Here is a 22,258-nt window from a genome sequence, read left to right on the forward strand (position 1 = left end):
TCAGGATGTTTTACTGTTGGCATGACACAGGACTGATGGTAGCGCTCACCTTGTCTTCTCCAGAAAAGCTTTTTTCCGGATGCCCCAAACAATCGGAAAGGGGATTCATCAGAGAAAATGACTTTACCCCAGTCCTCAGCAGTCCAATCTCTGTACCTTTCGCAGAATATCAGTTTGTCCCTGATGTTTTTCCTGGAGAGAAGTGACTTCCACGCTGCCCTTCTTGACACCAGGCCATCCTCCAAAAGTCTTCGCCTCACCGTGCGTGCAGATGCACTCACACCTGCCTTCTGCCATTCCTGAGCAAGCTCTGCACTGGTGGTGCCCCGATCCCGCAGCTGAATCAACCTTAGGAGACGTCCTGGCGCTTGCTGGACATTCTTGGGCGCCCTGAAGCCTTCTTCACAACAATTTAACCTCTCTCCTTGAAGTTCTTGATGATCCGATAAATGGTTGATTTAGGTGAAATCTTACTAGCAGCAATATCCTTGCCTGTGAAGTCCTTTTTGTGCAAAGCAATGATGACGGCACGTGTTTCCTTGCAGGTAACCATGGTTAACAGAGGAAGAACAATGAGTTCAAGCACCACCCTCCTTTTAAAGCTTCCAGTCTGTTATTCTAACTCAATCAGCATGACAGAGTGATCTCCAGCTCCAGCTGGTCCTTTTGTAGCAGGGCTGAAATGCAGTGGAAATGTTTTTTTGGGATTAAGTTCATTTTCATGGCAAAGAGGGACTTTGAAATTAATTGCTATTCATCTGATTACTCTTCATAACATTCTGGAGTATATGCAAATTGCCATCATAAAAACTGAAAAAATATATATATTTGTGTCATTCTCAAAACTTTTGACCATGACTGTAGTCACTATTATTCTACAATGTATAAAATAGTAAAAATAAAGAAAAACCTGGAATGAGCAGGTGTGTCCAAACTTTTGATTGGTACTGTAAGTCGGAAGTTTACATACACTTAGGTTGGAATCATTAAAACTCGTTTTTCAACCACTCCACACATTTCTTGTTAACAAACTATAGTTTTGGCAAGTCGGTTAGGACATCTAATTTGTGCATGACACAAGTAATTTTTCCAAGAATTGTTTACAGACAGATTATTTCACTTATAATTCACTGTAACACAATTCCAGTGGGTCAGAAGTTTACATACAGTAAGTTGACTGTGCCTTTAAACATGGCTTTAAAAGCTTTTGATAGGCTAATTGACATCATTTGAGTGAATTGGAGGTGTACCTGTGGATGTATTTCAAGGCCTACCTTCAAACTCAGTACCTCTTTGCTTGACATCATGGGAAAATCAAAAGAAATCAGCCAAGACCTCAGAAAAAAGTTGTAGACCTCCACAAGTCTGGTTCATCCTTGGGAGCAATTTCCAAATGCCTGAAGGTACCACGTTCATCTGTACAAATAATAGTACGCAAGTATAAACACCATGGGACCACGCAGCCATCATAGTGCTCAGGAAGGAGACGCGTTCTGTCTCCTAGAGATGAACGTACTTCGGTGCGAAAAGTGCAAATCAATCCCAGAACAACAGCAAAGAACCTTGTGAAGATGCTGGAGAAACAAGTACAAAAGTATCTATATCCACAGTAAAATGAGTCCTATATCCACATAACCTGAAAGGCTGCTCAGCAAGGAAGAAGCCACTGCTCCAAAACCACCATATAAAAGCCAAACTTCGGTTTGCAACTGCACATGCGGACAAAGATCGTACTTTTTGGAGAAATGTCCTCTGGTCTGATGAAACAAAACTGTTTGGCCACATCTCAAGACATCAGTTAGGAAGTTAAAGCTTGGTCGCAAATGGGTCTTCCAAATGGACAATGGCCCATTCCTCCTGACAGAGCTGGTGTAACTGAGTCAGGTTTTCATAGGCCTCCTTGCTCACACACGCTTTTTCAGTTCTGCCCACACATTTTCTATAGGATTGAGGTCAGGGCTTTGTGATGGCCACTCCAATACCTTGACTTTGTTGTCCTTAAGCCATTTTGCCACAACTTTGGAAGTATGCTTGGGGTCATTGTCCATTTGGAAGACTCATTTGCGACCAAGCTTTAACTTCCTGACGAATGTCTTGAGATGTTGCTTCAATATATCCACATAATTTTCCTTCCTCATGATGCCATCTATTTTGTGAAGTGCACCAGTCCCTCCTGCAGCAAAGCACCCCCACAGCATGATGCTGCCACCCCTGTGCTTCACGGTTGGTGTGGTGTTCTTTGGCTTGCAAGCAGCCCCCTTTTTCCTCCAAACATAACGATGGTCATTATGGCCAAACAGTTCTATTTTTGTTTCATCAGACCAGAGGACATTTCTCCAAAAAGTGTGATCTTTGTCCCCATGTGCAGTTGCAAACCGTAGTCTGGCTTTTTTATGGCGGTTTTGGAGCAGTGGCTTCTTCCTTGCTAAGCGGCCTTTCAGGTTATGTCGATATAGGACTTGTTTTACTGTGGATATAGATACTTTTGTACCTGTTTCCTCCAATATCTTCACAAGGTCCTTTGCTGTTGTTCTGGGAATGATTTGCACTTTTCGCACCAAAGTACGTTCATCTCTAGCGGACAGAACGTGTCTCCTTCCTAAGCGGTATGACGGCTGCGTGGTCCTATGGTGTTCATACTTGCTTTCGATTGTTTGTACAGATGAACGTGGTACCTTCAGGCGTTTGGAAATTGCTCCGAAGGATGAACCAGACTTGTGGAGGTCTACAATTTTTTTTCTGATGTCTTGGCTGATTTCTTTTGATTTTCCCATGATGTCAAGCAAAGAGGCACTGAGTTTGAAAGTAGGCCTTGAAATACATCCACAGGTACACCTCCAATTGACTCAAATGATGTCAATTAGCCTATCAGAAGCTTCTAAAGCCATGACATCCTTTTCTGGAATTTTCCAAGCTGTTTAAAGGCACAGTCAACTTAGTGTAAGTAAACTTCTGACCCACTGGAATTGTGATACAGTGAATTATAAGTGAAATAATCTGTCTGTAAACAATTGTTGGAAAAATTACTTGTGTCATGCACAAAGTAGATGTCCTAACCGACTTGCCAAAACTATAGTTTGTTAAGAAGAAATGTGTGGAGTGGTTGAAATACGAGTAAGTGTATGTAAACTTCCGACTTCAACTGTATATGTGTGTATGTATGTGTATGTAGGTATGTACAGTACCAGTCAAAGGTTTGCCAGATGAAAGCCACTCGCTTGGAGTTTGCCAAAAGGCACCTAAAAGACTCTCAGACCATGAGAAACAAGATTATCTGGCCTGATTATACCAAGATTGAACTCTTTGGCCTGAATGTCAAGCGTCACGTCTGGAGGAAACCAAGCACCATCCATACGGTGAAGCATGGTATTGGCAGCATTATGCTGTGGGGATGTTTTTCAGCTGCAGGGATTGGGAGACTAGTCAGGATCGAGGGAAAGATGAACGGAGCAAAGTAAAGAGAGATCCATGATGAAAACCTGCTCCAGAGCGCTCAGGACCTCAGACTGGGGCAAAGGTTCACCTTTCAACAGAACAACGACCCAAAGCACACAGCGCAGACAACGCAGAAGTGGCTTCGGAACAATTCTCTGAATGTCCTTGAGTGGCCCAGCCAGAGCCCGGACTTTAACCCGATCGAACATCTCTGGAGAGACCTGAAAATAGCTGTGCAGCGACGCTCCCATCCAACCTGACAGAGCTTGAGAGGATCTGCAGACAAGAATGGGAGAAACTCCCCAAATGCAGGTGTGCTAAGCTTGTAGCATCCTACCCAAGAAGACCCAAGGCTGTATTCGCTTCAACAAAGTACTGAGTAAAGGGTCTGAATACTTATGTAAATGTGATATTTACATTTTTTATTTTTAATACATTTGCAAACATTTCTAAAAACGTGTTTTTCCTTTGTCATTATGGGGTATTGTGTGTAGATTGATTAAGGGGAAAAAATTATTTAATCCATTTTAGAATAAGGCTGTAACGCAACAAAATGTGAAAAAAGTTAAGGGGTCTGAATACTTTCAGAATGCACTGTATATGACATGCATCCATGCGTGTGTCTAGCATGTGTTTATTTATTTTTCCTTTTCCTTTTTTTACCAGTCAATTAAGATCAAATTTGTATATACAATGTTCTTATTTACAACAAATTGTTACTGATGGCCTGTGTGAGGACTGAATACTGTATGACCCGTAGTTTTGAAGGTCTATGTGAAAATTGATGATAATAGTAATTTGCTAGTATGTGGGTCGTGCCTCCAATTCAGTGCCTTTTGAGAAGTGTAACTTGGTAAAAAAATTATAATAATTTTGATTTCACCTAATTTTAACATTCTGTCATAAAGAGCACATATTCAATTTAATAAAAAACAAGTTTTCCAATCGCAAGAGGTTAAATAAATAAAAAAAGACTATAGTAAGTGCGTACTAAGTGCCAAATAAAGTAACAGGGTTGACCATAAGAGGGTTGACGATTTAAACTTATATCAGCCATAAATCCCCTTCTGACAGGGGGAATATAATCTTGTTGTGTGCAACAGGGAGTGGCAATTGAACGCGAGCTTCACCAAAAAATTACATTGTTAAAACCTTTCTAGCCTATCTATCTATGGGTAGGTAACAGGGTTGACCTGTTATTTTCGACCCTCTCATTTTTCCACCACAAAACACCAGAAAATGGCCAAAAAGAGTAGAACCAGCTCACCTGCTTTTACACTATGATTTTACTATTAGATGTTCAATATATATTTTGAAATAAATATTTAAAAAGGAATAGTTTCACCATATTTAAAGGAGAGTTCAATTCACGTACAGGGTCGACCTTAAACTGAGGGACACACGTAAAGGAATCACTAATCACATAAAATAAATAACAATCTTCAGAAATGACTTTGTCAAAGCAACAAAATAACTAGGGCTTTACAATGATGGCTAAAACCTGGATAAATGTTGGGGTTAAGTGGGATAAAATCTTCCTAGAAGTCACAGAGGCATTGTACTGTATGAATGTGTTGGTTGTATTGTATTGTAGCTGGTGATGTTCTGTGAGGTGATGACCATATAGCAGGCTATATAACATTAAGACATGTTATAGCTATGTAATAATATGTTTATGAATGTGTTGGTTGCATGTGTTGTCGCTGGAGATGTTCTGTGAGGTGATGACCACGTAGCAGACTTCCTCTGTGACATTATTTTGAGGTTATGCTATGAGGGGTCATAAGAGGTTATAACTGTTCATTGCATTGTGTTGTAGCTGGAGATGTTCTGTGAGGTGATGACCATGCAGCAGGCGGGCTACGTGATGCTGATGGACTACCTGCAGAACAACTACAGGGAGCAGCAGCAGCAGTTCATGGGCCAGGCCTTCTCCTCCTACACCGGCACAGAGGAGGTCCTCACTCCCAGTATGTACCTGTCTGTCCTGTCTGTCTGCCTGCCTGTCTGTCTGTCTGTCTGTCTGTCTGTCTGTCTGTCTGTCTGTCTGTCTGTCTGTCTGTCTGTCTGTCTGTCTGTCTGTCTTGTCTGTCTTGTCTGTCTTGTCTGTCTTGTCTGTCTTGTCTGTCTTGTCTGTCTTGTCTGTCTGTCTGTCTGTCTGGTCTGTCTTGTCTGTCTTGTCTGTCTTGTCTGTCTCCAATAAACCATCCAACCATCTGTCGTATTCACTCCTGGTTCTTGGCACTAACACCTGATTCAACTAATCATGGTCTTGATGATTAGGTGATGAATAGATTCAGGTTTGTTAATGCTGGGCTGGAAAAAAGTCGGCTGTCAAGTAACTCACAGAGAAATAGAGGATTAATATGTATTAAGCCTACATTGTCATTGCAGCAGAGCATAGCATATTTAATTCTGAGCAGAACGTAGCATCATACCAATAACAAACATCCCAAATATATTTGTGACACTTTTGGTGGCCTATTAAAATGTCATAGGTGGATTTTGATACATACGAGGCAAGTACTGGTAACCCAACTGAGAACCTGCACCTTGTTATGGGCAAATGTAATCTGTGACACACATGCACGCACACACACACACACACACACACACATACACACACACACACACACACACACACACACACACACACACACACACACACACACACACACACACACACACACACACATATATACAGACACATACACTGTACACTGTGGCTGTCTCACAGAGCTAATTTAATGGATCATACTGGTTCCTGACCCTTCTAAAGCCGTGATGGCAGTTTGATGTGTGTTTTCGACTGGTTAGACATCAGCATTAATCAGGACTTTAACTAGCATGTGGCATGCTGGCAGGCATTCAATATAAGACAGCATGTGTGTCAGCATCTGTGTGTGTGTGCCTCTCTTAATTATACCCAGACTCTCCTTATATCCTTGAAAGGGGAATTTAATTGCTTAGGCACCAGGCTAATACACTAGGGACAGCACTCCCTCTCTCGCATCTCTCTCTATCTCTCTCCCTACTTTACGTGTCATGCCAGCATTGATATTAGTCTCTCAGTTTGAAGTTCTCTCCCCTCTTTTTTTAGACCTGGTGGTCGCTAGGTGTTGCTAGGTTACCTGCTCAGAGTCTGTGGCTGGCCCCTCACTTTCATAGAGCACTTTCCAAACGTCTTTGGAAAATGGATACAGCGCATTGAATATTATATATTATGTACATGAATAGGTGTGAGATGCACGTCACAACAAAATAAAATAAAGACTGAAAAAGACTGCTGTTTCTTTGCTCCTCTCTGCCCTCTTGTGCTCAAAATGAGTTAGTACAAATGTGAGTCTCTCTTTCTTAAGTCCCTCAGCATCATTAAAAACATAAAAAACACCCCAAATGATTTCCATGGTCTACTCTTGTGACGCCCTTATGACCCTTCTGGGCAAAGATGATAAGTGACTAAGTAAACTGAAGTGCAGGCTTTAGCGTAGATCGTGTAGGAAATGTGTCAACAGTTCAGTTATTGTCCCTGGCCATTGTCTCAGGTCTCATTTTAATTGATTTAAATCTCTTTCTCCCCCCTCTAATCTGTGTTAATCCCAGGGTCTCAGTGTGTCTGTGAGCTGCATTAGTGCCGGAGCACTAATCTTTGATGGTGACCTTTGACACAGGCATGAGGCACAGATTTATCCCTCTTAACGGAAGAAACACCCAGTTGTGATGACCATTATTCCCCCATGCAAAATTGAGAACAAATATTCTGGTTTTGGTGCCAGGAATGAAGTTTGACATTTATTCTACACATTTCTTTGTACCACTGCAAGTGATTATTTTACGTTGAATTCTTAAGAATCTAAAATAATTTGGATTTATTTCTCTCTCTCTCTCTCTCTCTCTCTCTCTCTCTCTCTCTCTCTCTCTCTCTCTCTCTCTCTCTCTCTCTCTCTCTCTCTCTCTCTCTCTCTCTCTCTCTCTCTCTTCTCTCTCTCTCTCTTTCTCTCTCTCTCTCTCTCTCTCTCTCTCTCTCTCTCTCTCTCTCTCTCTCTCTCTCTCTCTCTCTCTCTCTCTCTCTCTCTCTCTCTCTCTCTCTCTCTCTCTCTCTGTCAGTCTGCAGTTCAGAGCCGGAGAACGTGCAGGCAGACCCCCATAACCTGACCAGCCTGCTGGTGATGTGGGAGCGGCCACGGGCGGTGTACGACGCCGGGATAGAGAAGTACTCAGTTACCTACAAGCTGGCCCAGGGAGAGGACCCTCCAGCCTTCGAGTACCTGACCGACGGAGACCAGGATGTGGTGAGGGACATTTACAGTTGAAGTCGGAGGTTTACATACACTTAGGTTGGAGTCATTAAAACTTGTTTTTCAACCACTCCACAAATTTCTTGTTAACAAACTATAGTTTTAGCAAGTCGGTTACGACATCTACTTTGTGCATGACACAAGTAATTTTTCAAACAATTGTTTACAGACAGATTATTTCACTTATAATTCACTGTATCACAATTCCAGTGGGTCAGAGGTTTACATACACTATGTTGACTGTGCCTTTTAAACAGCTTGGAAAATTCCAGAAAATGATGTCATGGCTTTAGAAGCTTCTGATAGGCTAATTGACATAATTTGAGTCAATTGGAGGTGTACCTGTGGATGTATTTCAAGGCCTACTTTCAAACTCAGTGCCTCTTTGCTTGACATCATGGGAAAATCAAAAGAAATCAGCCAAGACCTCCACAAGTCTGGTTCATCCTTCGGAGCAATTTCCAAACGCCTGAACGTACCATGTTCATCTGTACAAACAATAGTAAGCAAGTATAAACACCATGGGACCACGCAGCCGTCATACCGCTCAGGAAGGAGACGCGTTCTGTCTCCTAGAGATGAACATACTTTGGTGCAAAAAGTGCAAATCAATCCCAGAACAACAGCAAAGGACCTTGTGAAGATGCTGGAGGAAACAGCTACAAAAGTATCTATATCCACAGTAAAACGAGTCCTATATCGACATAACCTGAAAGGCCGCTCAGCAAGGAAGAAGCCACTGCTCCAAAACCGGGACAAAGATCGTACTTTTTGGAGAGATGTCCTCTGGTCTGATTAAACAAAAATATAACTGTTTGGCCATAATGACCATCGTTATGTTTGGAGGAAAAAGGGGGTGGGTCGCAGGCCGAAGAACACCATCCCAACCATGAAGCACGGAGGTGGCAGCATCATGCTGTGGGGGTGCTTTGCTGCAGGAGGGACTGGTACACTTCACAAAATAGATGGCATCATGAGGAAGGAAAATTATGTGGATATATTGAACATCAGTCAGGAAGTTAAAGCTTGGTCGCAAATGGGTCTTCCAAATGGACAATGACCCCAAGCATACTTCCAAAGTTGTGGCAAAATGGCTTAAGGACACCAAAGTCAAGGTATTGGAGTGGCCATCACAAAGCCCTGACCTCAATCCTATAGAAGATTTGTGGGCAGAACTGAAAAAGTGTGTGCGAGCAAGGAGACCTACAAACCTGACTCAGTTACATCAGCTCTGTCAGGAGGAATGGGCCAAGATTTATGAAATAAATCATTCTCTCTACTATTATTCTGACATTTCACATTCTTAAAATGAAGTGGTGATCCTAACTGACCTAAAACAGGGAATCTATACTAGGATTAAATCTCAGGAATTGTGAAAAACTGAGTTTAAATGTATTTGGCTAAGGTGTATGTAAACTTCCGACTTCAACTGTATGTAGCGGGGGTGGTTCACGGAACTAATGCTTGTGAGCTGGAGCTCAGCAAACTAACACACGCTGATAACCAAACCCTGTCAATCACATTTTGGAAGGTTTGTGTAAATGAACAAATTAAGGAATGAATGACTGAAGAAACAAACAAAGAAACTAAAGAACCATAGAATGATTGAATGCAAGAACAGATGCTATAAAGGTATAACCCTCCACATCTCCATCTCCATCACCACCACCACCCTAAATCCCATGTACTCCCCTCTCCCTGTCTTTCCCCAGGGGGCCATATTGCAGGACCTGATGGCCAACACCAGCTACGTGGTTCAGGTCATGGCGGTCTGCACCAACGGTCTGTACGGCCGCGTGAGCGAGCAGCTGACCGTCGACATGCCGATCGACGACCCCGGTAAGAGCGACCGCGACCGTCAATACGTCTACACAGACCGTACATAGGGGGTATACTCTGCCGTAGCGTTCTGATGATATAGAGAGTAGAGACCAAACATAGATGGTTGATCATTTGCAAACCAGTTCCCTTTACTGTATCGCTTTAATGGTAGGTCTTAACAGCAAAGTCACACTTACCACTAGTGTAGTCTAGTCAGTCAGTTTGCAGATAAGATGCCCTGAAGGCTTCTCAGATAGAGAATTAACAGATTGGGAATTCTGAAGAAGTTAAGATATAGTTCTGTCGTGGTTTCTGATTGGTGTCCACGTATGTCCACAAATGACCACACATTTCACACCCACCGAACTGTCACTGGTTTCCAGAGACACTTCTGTTTCCCCAGCCGTCTTGGCCATGCTCCCTGTATGATGTTGTTTGTGATTTGAAGCACCCCCCCCCCACCCCTCAGTCTCACTGTGTCTTCTCTCTCTGTCCAGTTCTGTTCCTTTAAACATGCACACAGTTCCTCTATGTGCCACAGTAAATGTACTGCGTGTAGTGTACTCTGTCTCTGGTCAAATCTTCTGTCCGCCTTTCTTTGTACCTTTTTCAAATGTGCTTTGATTTCTAAGACGAAGAATGACCCCCTCAATCTGTTTGGTTAAGGTCAAAGATGATTCCATGTGTCCCTTCTATGTCACACAAAATACAAAAAATTGCACTTTTGTTTTGAAATGGCATCTTTTCCTCCTGTCACAGTAAGAGGATGTTTGCTTATGTGCAGCATTTGTATGAAATGATGGGTACTCTGTATCTGCTGAATTGTACGTTTATAATAAACACATCTTGTCTTGCTAAAAATCCTCTGTATCATATTTCGATGTGCATGAATTGTGTACACTCATCCAAATGACTTGATACAATTGTGTGACCGAATGCGCTGTGACAATTGTGGTGACAAAACATCACATTTGTGAATCGCGTTTGTGAATTCATTCATTCATCCCTTCCCTCTCCACTTAACTTTTTAAAAACCCACCTCATGCTTTACAAACCCACTCTGATCTGGCCTGAGGCCTCCATGATGTGTAACTTAGTCCCATCCAGGTAAGAGGATGTGTGCGTGGGCCTGTGTGTGCATGTGCATGGGTGTGTTAACACTCAGTTTGTGCTGACCCGGAAGTACTACCTGTGGATAACTTCTCCCTCCTGTCATTCTCTCTCTCTCTCTCCTGTCATTCTCTCTCTCTCCTGTCATTCTCTCTCTCTCTCTCCTCATCTCTCTCTCTCTCTCTCTCTCTCTCTCTCTCTCTCTCTCTCTCTCTCTCTCTCTCTCTCTCTCTCTCTCTCTCTCTCTCTCTCTCTCTCTCTCTCTCTCTCTCTCTCTCTCTCTCTCTCTCTCTCTCTCTCTCTCTCTCTCTCTCTCTCTCTCTCTCTCTCTCTCTCTCTCTCTCTCTCTCTCTCTCTCTCCCTCACCTCACCTGGTGAGACAGCAACATATTCACAAAGATTTCTAATATAGGTTCATACTATCTAATTTTTTGCCGCTTCATATACTGTGGACCCATTGAAAGATGTGGATATCAAGCTTCCGAAGATTTTTCTCAAGCTTTTATCCTGGACCTGAAGACCAATCTGTGAATTAAAATACAGTGTTGCACCCAATTCATCAAAAACCTACCATCAAAAACAGAATGGTTTTCACATATACTCAACCTGTTTGTGTGTGTGAGTGTCTCCTTATGGTTATTCTTTCAGTTACATTTTAATTTACGTTTAAAGTAAAGTGTCTGTCTGTAAGAACGTCGTTGGGTTTGTCAATGGGACCAGTATCTCAGATTATAATGTCATTGTTACTAATTGTCAAAGTTGTAACTAAGGGCTCTCTTCAATCCGCATCGTGGAACCTTTACAGCATGATTGACATTTAAAGGCAATGTTCCTGCTTTAGCGGAGACTGCATTCACGGTAAACGCTGCATATGTCGGCTCAATCGGAAATTACCTTTCAATTTATAACGCAGAATCTGTAATGCTTCAGTTTTACAGATTGATTAGAGCCCTAAATTGAAGCCAGAAGAAAAACAATCACACAAAACAATGTCTAGGCTGTTATCTTCGTAACTTGTCAGACTGTTGACCATAATATGTTGAGAGATATCAAGTATCAGTCTTAGTTAGGTATTTGTATGAACATACGTACAGTAACCCAGTGAGCACAAGACATTGAAAAAACATATTTTCTACCTCCCAAAAACATATTTTGCTCATAGGGAAGGTACTTTATTGTTTCCAAAATGTTTCTAACGCTCTCATCTGTGATTATTTTCAGAGGACACCCCTGATCCAGATTCTACTGGATTTGAAGAGGAAGTAAGTATAATATAACATACATTTTGCTTATTTCATAATGCAATGTGGTGATACTGTCTGTAGCGCACTGCAATAAAAACATTCATTTAAACGTAGGACATAGGACAAGGAGTAGTGTCTCATTACAAGGCATCAGTATATGTAGTGTGTGACTGTGTGTATTTCCCCACCAGGAGGACTATGGACCCCCGGTTGAACCGGTTGAAGACCAGGACAATGACATGGACTGGACCACCCCAAGCTCTACGAGGACCAGGCCCAAAACAACCACTGGCCCACCAAGCCTCCCCTTGCCTGGTATCAGAACAACCACTCCTTCTGTCCAGAGGAGAACCATCACTCCAGGGTCTCCTTTCAAGACCACTCAGCCCAAGCGATCCCATACATCCACGGAGCCGAGGGTAAGGGACCGCACCACGACCAGCGCTCCAGCAGAGGGGGCTGTCTTACCAGGCAGCAGAGGGAGGGGGAGTACCCAGAAGTATACCACTACAGCGACCATGCCGCTGTCTCGCACTGATGACATCACCACTTCCTCAAGCAGAAAGGAGAAGGGCAGAGGGATGGGGCGCCCCGTGACCGTCCCAAGCGGCAAAGGCAGCAGTGTTTCCATGGCCACCCCTCTTCCGGAAAGCTGGACCGTGGCCACTTCTTCCCCCTCCCTCTTTCAGGGGGTACCACCACAGCCTACAAGTCCCAGCATGCCCTTGTTTTCGTCCACTGCCTCCTCCTTCGGCAGCGTTCTCTCGCAGACCACGCAGCCGGTGTTCAACGGTGAGATCCTCCCCTCCACCCTTCCTGTGTGTGACACGACGACCCCTGGTTACCCCGGCTCCACCCCTAGCAACGCCCCCACAGCCTGCCTGCATGTCCCTCCTTCGTCTAGACCTGTGTCGTCTGTGACCCCTCCTGCTCGGGACTCCCCGCATGCTGCTACCGCACTGTTGTCTAGTGGTGACTCATTCCTCGCTCCCTCCTCACGCTCCTCCCCCACCCTGTCTCTCCTCCCTCACCCCTCACACCCCCTGTCTGGTTGGGAGACAGTAGTCTCTCGTGGTGTTAGTGATGATGGCGATGATGATAGTGGTGATGGCGATGTGTTGTCTGGTTCTTCGTCCATGGCCTCGGGTGACCCCCCACTATTTAGTGACACTCCCCCCCTTCAAACTCTACCTGACACGCCCGCCGAGCGAGACCTGTCTGAGCTAGCCTCTAGACCGCTCCCTGCAGCCTCTCTTTCCCTGCAGCCTTCTCTTCTCCTCTCTAGTGACTTCTCTCTGTCCAGGGCCACCCCGGGCCTCACTGACTCTGTGTCTGGCGGGCTGGGGGACTCTAGTTATGCTACGGGCGGTGTAGTAGAGTCTTCTCTGTCGGGGGTCGTTGATGGTGGCGCTGGGTTCACGGTAGCTAGCAATGGTGTGGAGTCATTGTGTACCTGCTCGCTGGATGGCTCCTCGTCCTCTTCCTGGTTGCATGCCTCTGCTCACCTCCCCCTGCCCACGTCTGACTGGGGGGCGGCTAGCCTAGCACTCTACTCCTCCGGTAGCGACTTAGACCATCTCATCCATTCATCTCTGGCGGGCTCCACCAACCCGTCTGGAGGTCAGCCTTTCTTCTCTTCCTCCTCCTCTCCTCCTGTTCCTCCTCATCCTCCTCTCTCTGGTTCCCATAGTGACCTGCACGTTTCTGTTACAGCCACGCCGTCCCGCTCCAAGGACCGCTGGGTCTCGGCAATCCGAACCTCCGCCCCCTCCTCCTCTTCCTCCTCCACGGCCTCCCCCGTCACCCCCACCCTCACCCCTGATCTGCAGACGGTAGACAGTAGTGCGTCTGGCTCGACCCTGTTGGGAGAAGCCCAGGACGAGCTAGATGAGGAATGGGACAGGGTTCAGAGTTCAGCCTCGGGGGAGGGCACGCTCCCTTACATCCCCACCGTCCCCCCCCCATTCACCTCTGAGGTCGCCGCCTCTACGGATGCCGACAATGAAGAACGCTCCTCTGCGTTTTACTTTGAGAGTGAGAGCGGCAGTGCCGTCGCCACGGAGATGGCAGGGAGCACAGCAACAGTATTCACGGTAACTGCGGCGGTGGCCTGGCCGCTAGGTGGGGAGGAGCAGAGTGGCTCGGGACCGGACGAGAGCCCATACGACAACGAGATGTCCTCAGACTTCAGTATCCCCGAGCGCACAGAGAGAGACTCTGAGGAGGAGGAGCCAGTCGCAGGTAAAGAACCATCCACAAGGGGGCAACATCTCCCCGTACATCAAGGCAAAGCACAGTGCTGCACCTGTTGGATTGGGGGAAAACTACAGCTTCCATGATGCCAATGGAACAGGAAATACTCTGGAATTTAGGAGGCACATCACCTAACACACCACCTGTCTACGATAACTAAAATCCCATAATAAGAAAGTGTGTGTGCGAGTGTGCGTGTTTGTGCCTGTGTGTGTGTTCACCATCATGGCCTTTCTGCTTTGTAGAAGACATCACTTTTTTATACATTCTGATTTGTAGACCTAACCATTTAGATCCAGGCAGCTATACTGTGTCAAGTTCATGTCAAAGTTCACAATCAAGTCCATGTTCATCATCATTTCAGTGTTCTTTGTTACATGTTTTCTGTTATATTTATTTACATGCACATGCCTTTGTCTCCACTGTTTATTTGCTCTAACATCATGTGAACACCATTGGTTAGAGCACTTCATCTCCAGTAGAGGGCAGCAGATCTCTTGCAAATCACAACTCGCACCGAAATAGATTGTTTGCCTTAGCAGAGCACGAGTGGTCTAATTCCCCATTAAACAGTCTATGTAGTTCACAAAACACTTAAGACAGTCTCAGGGCCCCTGTTTAGAATCTTTTCAGATTTTTGACCTTGAAGATCCTCTATAATATCCCATATCTTTATCAATATTCAGACCCCAGACAAAACAGCTCATCAATAGAAACGACTATCTGCATTCAAGCCTTTGCATTAGAAGCGGGTAGAAAACAGTTTTGCCAATAGGTTTTTATGGTCTCCACTCATTCACACTTCTTATACCTTTGCTGCATTGAGAATCCCATAGATGTAAGCCATTGTGTGCTTTAAGCTTCGAGCCATACTCATGAACTAACCTTTTAGTGCATGTTAACTTTGTGAAAGCATTTGTATTCACTTTCATCCATTGTCGCCATTGTATAAGGTTTAGAGAGGTCGCCAGAGGTTTAGATTTGTTAGCTGAATGGGTATAAAGATGTTAAAGCACAGGTCTACTGTAGCGTTTCAAATTGAAGTCAACAAGTCTACGTAGTTCAAGCAGGAGCTCTGAATTATTCTATGTATTAGAACATAAAGGTACGTTGGACTATTCTTTAAAGGTGCAGTTTTTTTTATCAACATAGCTATCCTTTCACTGGTTTGAAAATGATAATACATGTAGTTCAAATGCTAGAGTAGTTTGATGCTAACTCAAGTTTCACTTGCCAAGTGCTGTCTCACCTCTATGTGAAATGACATATGTTTATATTGCAATACTTGCTCAACCTTTGCAATGTTTGTTCTTGGGTATTGAGTGTCGATGAGTGCGTGTGTTGATTTACTACTGAAGTGTTCGTGAGTCAATATGTAGTAGTTGATTGAGTGAATGATTTGTTGTGGGAGTTGTGTCGTGTGTCTCAATAGTCAACATTAGCTCACTCCTCATCCATTGACCCCTCCTTATCTATTCTCAACCCACTTACAGAGGCCAGTAACAGCAGCCATGAGTCCAGGGTGGGTCTGGCCAGGGATAGGGAGAGGAGGGCCGTGGTCCCTCTGGCGGTGGTCTCCACCCTCACCTTCATAGGACTCATCATCCTGGTGGGCATCCTCATCTACTGGAGGTAAGACCAGGTGGAGCAGGTGGAGGAGAAGGAGGATGATTATTATTAGATCCATAATGATTATTATTAGATCCATAATCCATTATTATTAGATCCATAATGATTATTATTAGAGCCATAATCCATTATTATTAGATCCTTAATGATTATTATTAGAGCCATAATCCATTATTATTAGATCCATAATGATTGTTATTAGATCCATTATTATTATTATTATTATTAGAGCTAATGATGATGATGAGTATTATGATGATGTTTACTGCATCTCAGTGCTTGAGGCGTCACTACAGACCCCCTGGTTTGATTCCAGGCTGTATCACAACCGGCCGTGATTGGGAGTCCCTTAGGGCGGCGCACAATTGGCCCAGCGTCGTCTGGGTTTAGCCGGTGTAGGCCGTCATTGTAAATAAGAATTTGTTCTTAACTGACTTGCCTAGTTAAATAAAGGTTAAATTAAAAAATTAAAAATGTTGAGAAATCCTCTCCCATCGATTCCCCACTGACCCCCCTGACCCCAAGCATCATCTGTATAATCGGACAGCTAAGCGACATGAACAACAGCTTCCTTTCTGCATTGATAGGCTCCACACACACTGGCACCAGTAAGCCTCCTCCCTATGGGACAGCTGTGGGGAATTGCCCCAGGGCTGATACCTGTCATATTGTTATTCATCTGTCGCCGAGGAGTGGGTCTGGTTGGTCCCCAGACATCAGGGGGCACGGGTGGAGTGAAGCGGGTGGTGGCAAAGGGGGAGGGGGTTGACCTTAAGAACCTCATATTTGTCTGTCTCACTGGGAGGCCTCATCTTCTGTGGCACGGGCCCAATCTCATTCTCACTCTCACACACTTCCCCATGACACATCCAATATCTTCACTAGGGCTTCGATTTGATGTCTGACTTTTCACATGAGCTTTGCTGTGTTTGGGTAGGTTCACTTACACATAACTGCCAGCATTCAGAGTTGCGCGTCTCTAGGTATGAATACATTTTGTCCATACTGTGAGATCATAGAAAAATACTTATTTTCGCTGTGGTGGCAAACTGACCAGTCGCACAATAAAATAACCAACTTCTGCAATCCAATCAAGGACACGCTTTCAAAAATGTAAACACTTTAGCCGCATAAGACTGTATATTTCTCATCCACTGGGCTGGAGACGTGACATATTGTTCATGTTTTCTGTTATTGTATTTTCATGTTAAACCTGTAGTAATCTTGGTGCTGCTGAGGGATTAAAGCTGAGAGATGTACCCCACTCAGAGTGTAGAGTGTTGAGCTTGTGGCTCAGGGTCGTCCAGTGGTTGGGGAACAGGGCCTCGGGTGGGGTAGGAGGGGGAAAGGGCCTGCGCCTCATTATGTCCGACATGAAGGCGTCGTGTCAGCGTCTTGTAAGATGAGTGGCGCGAGGCTAAATTGCAGTAATCCCCTCCGTGTCGCGTCCTTGTACTTCCCCTGGTGACATGGTGTTCATTTGGCCACCCCACAGCTGTGCACTTGGGTTTAGCAAAGTGGGGACGTCTTTTAGAAACGCACACATGTTATCTACTGGAGACATCTCTTTGCTGGTTTTGTCGTCCAGAGTAATCTGTGTGGTGATGTCCATTTTTGGGTAGCTGAACACAGGCTCATCAGAAAGAAACGCATGCGTGATCCTGTTAAAAACGTGTCCGAGATAAGAAGGATATTTTTTTCTGTGTTACGGACAGATTACCATGTGTTCTCCAACATCTGTGGTTGTCTTTGTATCTTAAAAAACACAACAACAAAAGTGTTTTTAGGCTGTTCTTGTCTCTGAGCGTGATCTTTTTACATCTCAAAAATATATCTACAGTTATTGTCTTTTTATTACATTTTACTCAATCATAACACCAATATTATTATTGTTTTTGTCACAGAATCTTTTACAACATTTTCACCAAACGAGAACAACGCATACAAATACCTCTTTTGCGTTAGATGAGATGGAAAAAAACTATATATCTTTGGGACAAAAAGTGCAATAGCAATGGCAATTGGTCACAGAGACAGAAGAAACTGGCAACACTTGCAGTTCTACAAGTGTATTGTTGACTTATGTCATCGTACATTTGTTTCCACAGAAAGTGTTTCCAGACTGCCCATTTCTATATAGAGGACAACACATCCCCCAGAGTCATATCTGTTCCACCCACACCCATGCATACAGCTACAGGTAACCATCCTCTGAGACGAGCACACTCTCACGCAACACACAGAGATAAAAGTGTTAAATAGCACAGAGCCACGTGGACAGGTGTCCTCTCCATCTGTTTATGCTCTCCATTTTCATCAAGCCTACCTCTGTCATTAACACTACCTCACTCAACAACTGCTTCTGCCGGAGTATGAAGTTTCAAACTTTCATTCTGATAAAGGACTTTTGTTGATCATATCAATAACCTTTGCTCTCTGCTTTTAGATGAACATGAAGCCCTTACGTTGAAGCAGTTTGTCAAGCACGTAAAGGAGCTCCACGACACCAACGCATTCTCCCGGGAGTTTGAGGTGTGCTGTCACATTCTGTACCCTTTGCTCCCTCAGATCTCTCACAGGATATAGTTTATGACAAAAACAACTAGTATTTATTGGTTACATGTTTCAATTCAGCTGTCTACCTGTTGTTAATTAAGATTTTCTGTATGTATCCATCTTGCGAAACTGTTATGTGTCGTTTGCGATGTTACACGGTGGCTGTCATTATTTTAAGGTCAGCATGCAGAAACCTTATGGGGCAGTAGGCTATGCACTGTGATGGCCATTCAAACTCACACTCTCTCTCATGCTACATGCTACAGGCCCAGATTCCTCTGAGGAGCCATGTCTGTTGTCCTTACCACTGAGCCTTATAAATGTATCATATTCTACACTGCATGCATGGATTTGGATGTTTCTCTGGCTCAAGTTAAGATAGGTTAAACTGGATATTTACCATTGCTTACCATATTAAATCCAGCTTGGCATTTTATCAGTGCTGTGTAAATGCATACATGTGTAGATGTTGTCAATAACACAAAAATAGGTTTGTAAGTCAAAGCTGATACAAGGACATTAACATGGTACATGGAGTGAATCTGAAAGCCACTTTCGAAGCCCTGTTTATCGCATGAACAGTGTCTTTAAGTTGAGATTTGCCCATAAACCGTTTTCTTGTTATTTATTTGGACTTTTTTGCTCACTGTGTGTCATGACATTTCATTGCTGTGCTTTTTGCATTCTCACCCCCCCCCCCCCCCCCCCCCCATTAGATATTGAAAGAGTGTTACGAGGTAAGCTGTGTCTCCCTTTTCTCTTTTGAGTCGATTATTTCTGTAGTAATTTTGTGTAGATGTTTGTCACATTTCCAGCTGCCCATGTTGACGTTTTTGCCATGCATGATGACACATTTGTGTTCGGCTGCGTAGTAATGGAGGATGGTGGGATGTTAGGGGTGGAGTGATAAAGGTCATGTGTTTTTTTAGGAGGTGCAAGTGTGCACGGTGGACCTGGGTATCACCACAGACGGCTCCAACCATCCAGACAACAAGAACAAGAACCGATACATCAATATCCTGGCCTGTAAGTCAAACATGCACCTTCAAACACATGTACACACACATACATTCTTGAATGCACCCAGCTTATCTCTTTCCTCCTCTACTCCTAGATGACCACAGCCGAGTAAGACTCTCAACCCAGGCTGACAAAGATGGGAAGAGTGGAGATTACATTAACGCAAACTACGTTGACGTAATCCATTTTGTTGCATTTCTATCTGCACAATAACATCAGATGTTAGTAGTGTTAGAAGGGCAAATGTCTTGTTGATGTGTCAGTAGCTAATCTGTTGTTCACTCTCTTTCTCTTTACCTTCCCCTCCCTCCCTTCCCTCCGCAGGGTTTCAATAAGTCCAGGGCCTACATTGCGGCCCAGGGCCCTCTCAAGTCCAGCACCGAGGACTTCTGGAGGATGGTGTGGGAGCAGAACGTGGGCGTTATCATCATGATTACCAACCTGGTGGAGAAGGGACGGGTGAGAGACCGGGGACATTATAACTGCTTATGCATGTGCTTTATGATATATGTTATAAATGCTGAAGTATTGCAATGTTGTAATACTTATACATATTTAGTAATAGTTTATAAATAGTTTATTCATGCTTATTCTAAGTATTCTAAAGTGTTTCGTTGTGTCTCTCAGAGGAAGTGTGACCAGTACTGGCCCCTGGAGAGCCAGGATGAGTATGGTGGTTTCCTGGTGACGGTGAAGAGCAGCAAGGTTCTGGCCCACTACACCCAGAGAACTTTCACCCTCAGGAACACCAAGGTCCAAAAGGTTAGAGGCCACACTATTTACCTCATTCACCAGTAATAGTTTCAACTCTACTTCCTCACATGTATCTACTTTGGTTGCACCTACCCTACAAGCCAGTTGAAGCGCTACATCATTAGAACTTTAGTTTCTGGAAATTTCTTATGGAACTCACAAATCCGAAGTGTCAAATTGACAGTCATTTTGTGTCTCATCCTGTTCACCACTTCCTGTTTCCTCCCATCAACCCCAGGGTTCACTGAAGGGGCGGATTAACGAGCGGACCGTGACACAGTACCACTACACCCAGTGGCCAGACATGGGTGTGCCTGAGTACACCCTCCCCGTGCTCACCTTCGTCCAGAAGTCCTCCAAAGCCAGGACAAATGACATGGGGCCTGTCGTAGTACACTGCAGGTAGGAAGCCATAGATTTGCAGAATGTATAGAATAGCTTTGAGGTCAATGCCCTTTTTTCAAACCAAAATTACTAATTCAATTCAGTCAAGAAAAAATGGGTCATCTACTATATGTGAATGATTCAATTTAGGAAGTACATTTACATTCTTACTGGCATAGCAATAGAATAGAATGGACATGATCCTCCATTAAATGCAATCTCTTAACATGCATTCCGTGGCTGCTTTCACCTATTCCAGCTGAGAAGATCAACATGGAACATTATTTCAAAATACCAGGATTCAGAATCTATATAAGAACATTGCTCTATCCAACTTCTTCACAATTCTCCATTGAAATGTGGCACTTAAATGTAAACTAAGTTGTGTACCTCTACGTGTGTTTCCAGTGCGGGCGTAGGCAGGACTGGCACCTACATAGTGTTGGATAGCATGCTGAAGCAGATCAAAGAAGAGGGCACTGTCAACATCATGGGCTTCCTCAAACACATCCGCACACAGAGGAACTACCTAGTTCAGACAGAGGTGAGAGCTCAGCCAGATGGGTGGTGGGGGGGGGTTGCACTTTTGGTACTTTTCCATTGGTGCCATTGCGCCAGAAAAGCTCAAATAAATGCTTCTAAAGTATTTGAAAGAATACTTTTTGATCCCAGGTCTGATACCTGGGATCTGATACATAAATGACGTAAATACGTAAATGTATACCAACAAGAAAACAGTAGATCTACTATGATCAGTTGTCCTGTTACCTTGCCAGAACCGTATGAATGACAACACCCAGCTAAGGCCTTCAACCCCTACTTTCCCTGTGCGTTCAGGAGCAGTATGTGTTCATCCACGACGCCCTGGTGGAGGCCATCTTGGGCAAGGAGACGGAGGTTTCCTCCAGCCTCATCCACAGCTACGTCAATGACCTTCTGACCCCAGGGCCCTCTGGCAGGACACAGCTGGAGAAACAGTTTAAGGTAAAGACACATGCTTATAACAGCTTATAACAAGTCATAGAGCAAGTATTTGCATTACAGAAAAATTTACAACTGGTAAACTTTCCATAAGAACTCCAGTAGGACATAAAGGGCGTAACTAAAAGTAAAACATACATTTGAAGGAAAATGTGTCTAAGGGGTTTAAAGACAGTTGTAGTTTTTTTTTCACATCAATTGTCTTTCTTTGTCCTTTGAAAAGAGCAGTTGCAACCGCTGGCAGATGTTTAAATACTAACAGTTAATCTGTCACTTGGTGCCACTGAGTACATTTACATGCATACTAATAATTCAATATTAAACAGATTATGGCAGTAAGACAAATATGGCATTAAACACCTTACTCTGCTTATCTTAATCGGAGTAAGGTCATAATCGAAGTAAGTATACGCCTATTAAAACACCTGGTTTTCTGAGCAATCTTTCAAATGATTAGGACATGTAAGCAGCTTAATCGGAGTTCCATTGGTGTATTTGATCTGCACGTGTGCTAGCACCAGCAGCGTGAGTGAAGCTTCCCTCTTTCGCACGAGTGAAGTGAGTTCTGAAAAACCGAAAGTATGCATCTTAGAAATAATTTTCACATACAAACTTTAAATGTCCGAACTCAGAATCAAATAGGCTTCCCAAAAATAACATGGTCTCTGTGGTAGAACATTTATTTAGATTGGCGATCTTCTGCATTTATCAAAGTCACATCAGGTAGTCTGATTTCATATGTGTTTATGTAAACAGGATTATTAGGGAAATCGT

General features: G+C 43.9%; 1 protein-coding gene across 1 annotated transcript in view; it reads left to right on the plus strand.

Annotated features, from left to right (window-relative positions):
• Positions 1–22,258, plus strand: part of LOC311135227 (receptor-type tyrosine-protein phosphatase zeta-like) — a 69,025-nt gene that overhangs the window by 41,733 nt on the left and 5,034 nt on the right. The window contains exons 8-23 of the mRNA XM_084169166.1: positions 5,255–5,405; positions 7,543–7,727; positions 9,446–9,572; positions 11,886–11,926; positions 12,100–14,149; positions 15,655–15,793; positions 17,899–17,990; positions 18,237–18,322; positions 19,063–19,083; positions 19,276–19,372; positions 19,461–19,543; positions 19,691–19,825; positions 19,994–20,128; positions 20,358–20,521; positions 20,912–21,047; positions 21,341–21,487. Of these exons, the coding sequence (XP_084025292.1) occupies positions 5,255–5,405; positions 7,543–7,727; positions 9,446–9,572; positions 11,886–11,926; positions 12,100–14,149; positions 15,655–15,793; positions 17,899–17,990; positions 18,237–18,322; positions 19,063–19,083; positions 19,276–19,372; positions 19,461–19,543; positions 19,691–19,825; positions 19,994–20,128; positions 20,358–20,521; positions 20,912–21,047; positions 21,341–21,487 (3,789 nt within the window). The remainder of the gene's footprint in view (positions 1–5,254; positions 5,406–7,542; positions 7,728–9,445; positions 9,573–11,885; positions 11,927–12,099; positions 14,150–15,654; positions 15,794–17,898; positions 17,991–18,236; positions 18,323–19,062; positions 19,084–19,275; positions 19,373–19,460; positions 19,544–19,690; positions 19,826–19,993; positions 20,129–20,357; positions 20,522–20,911; positions 21,048–21,340; positions 21,488–22,258) is intronic.

Source organism: Coregonus lavaretus (genome assembly GCF_964263955.1).
Source record: "Coregonus lavaretus genome assembly, chromosome: 9".
NCBI lineage: Eukaryota > Metazoa > Chordata > Actinopteri > Salmoniformes > Salmonidae > Coregonus > Coregonus lavaretus.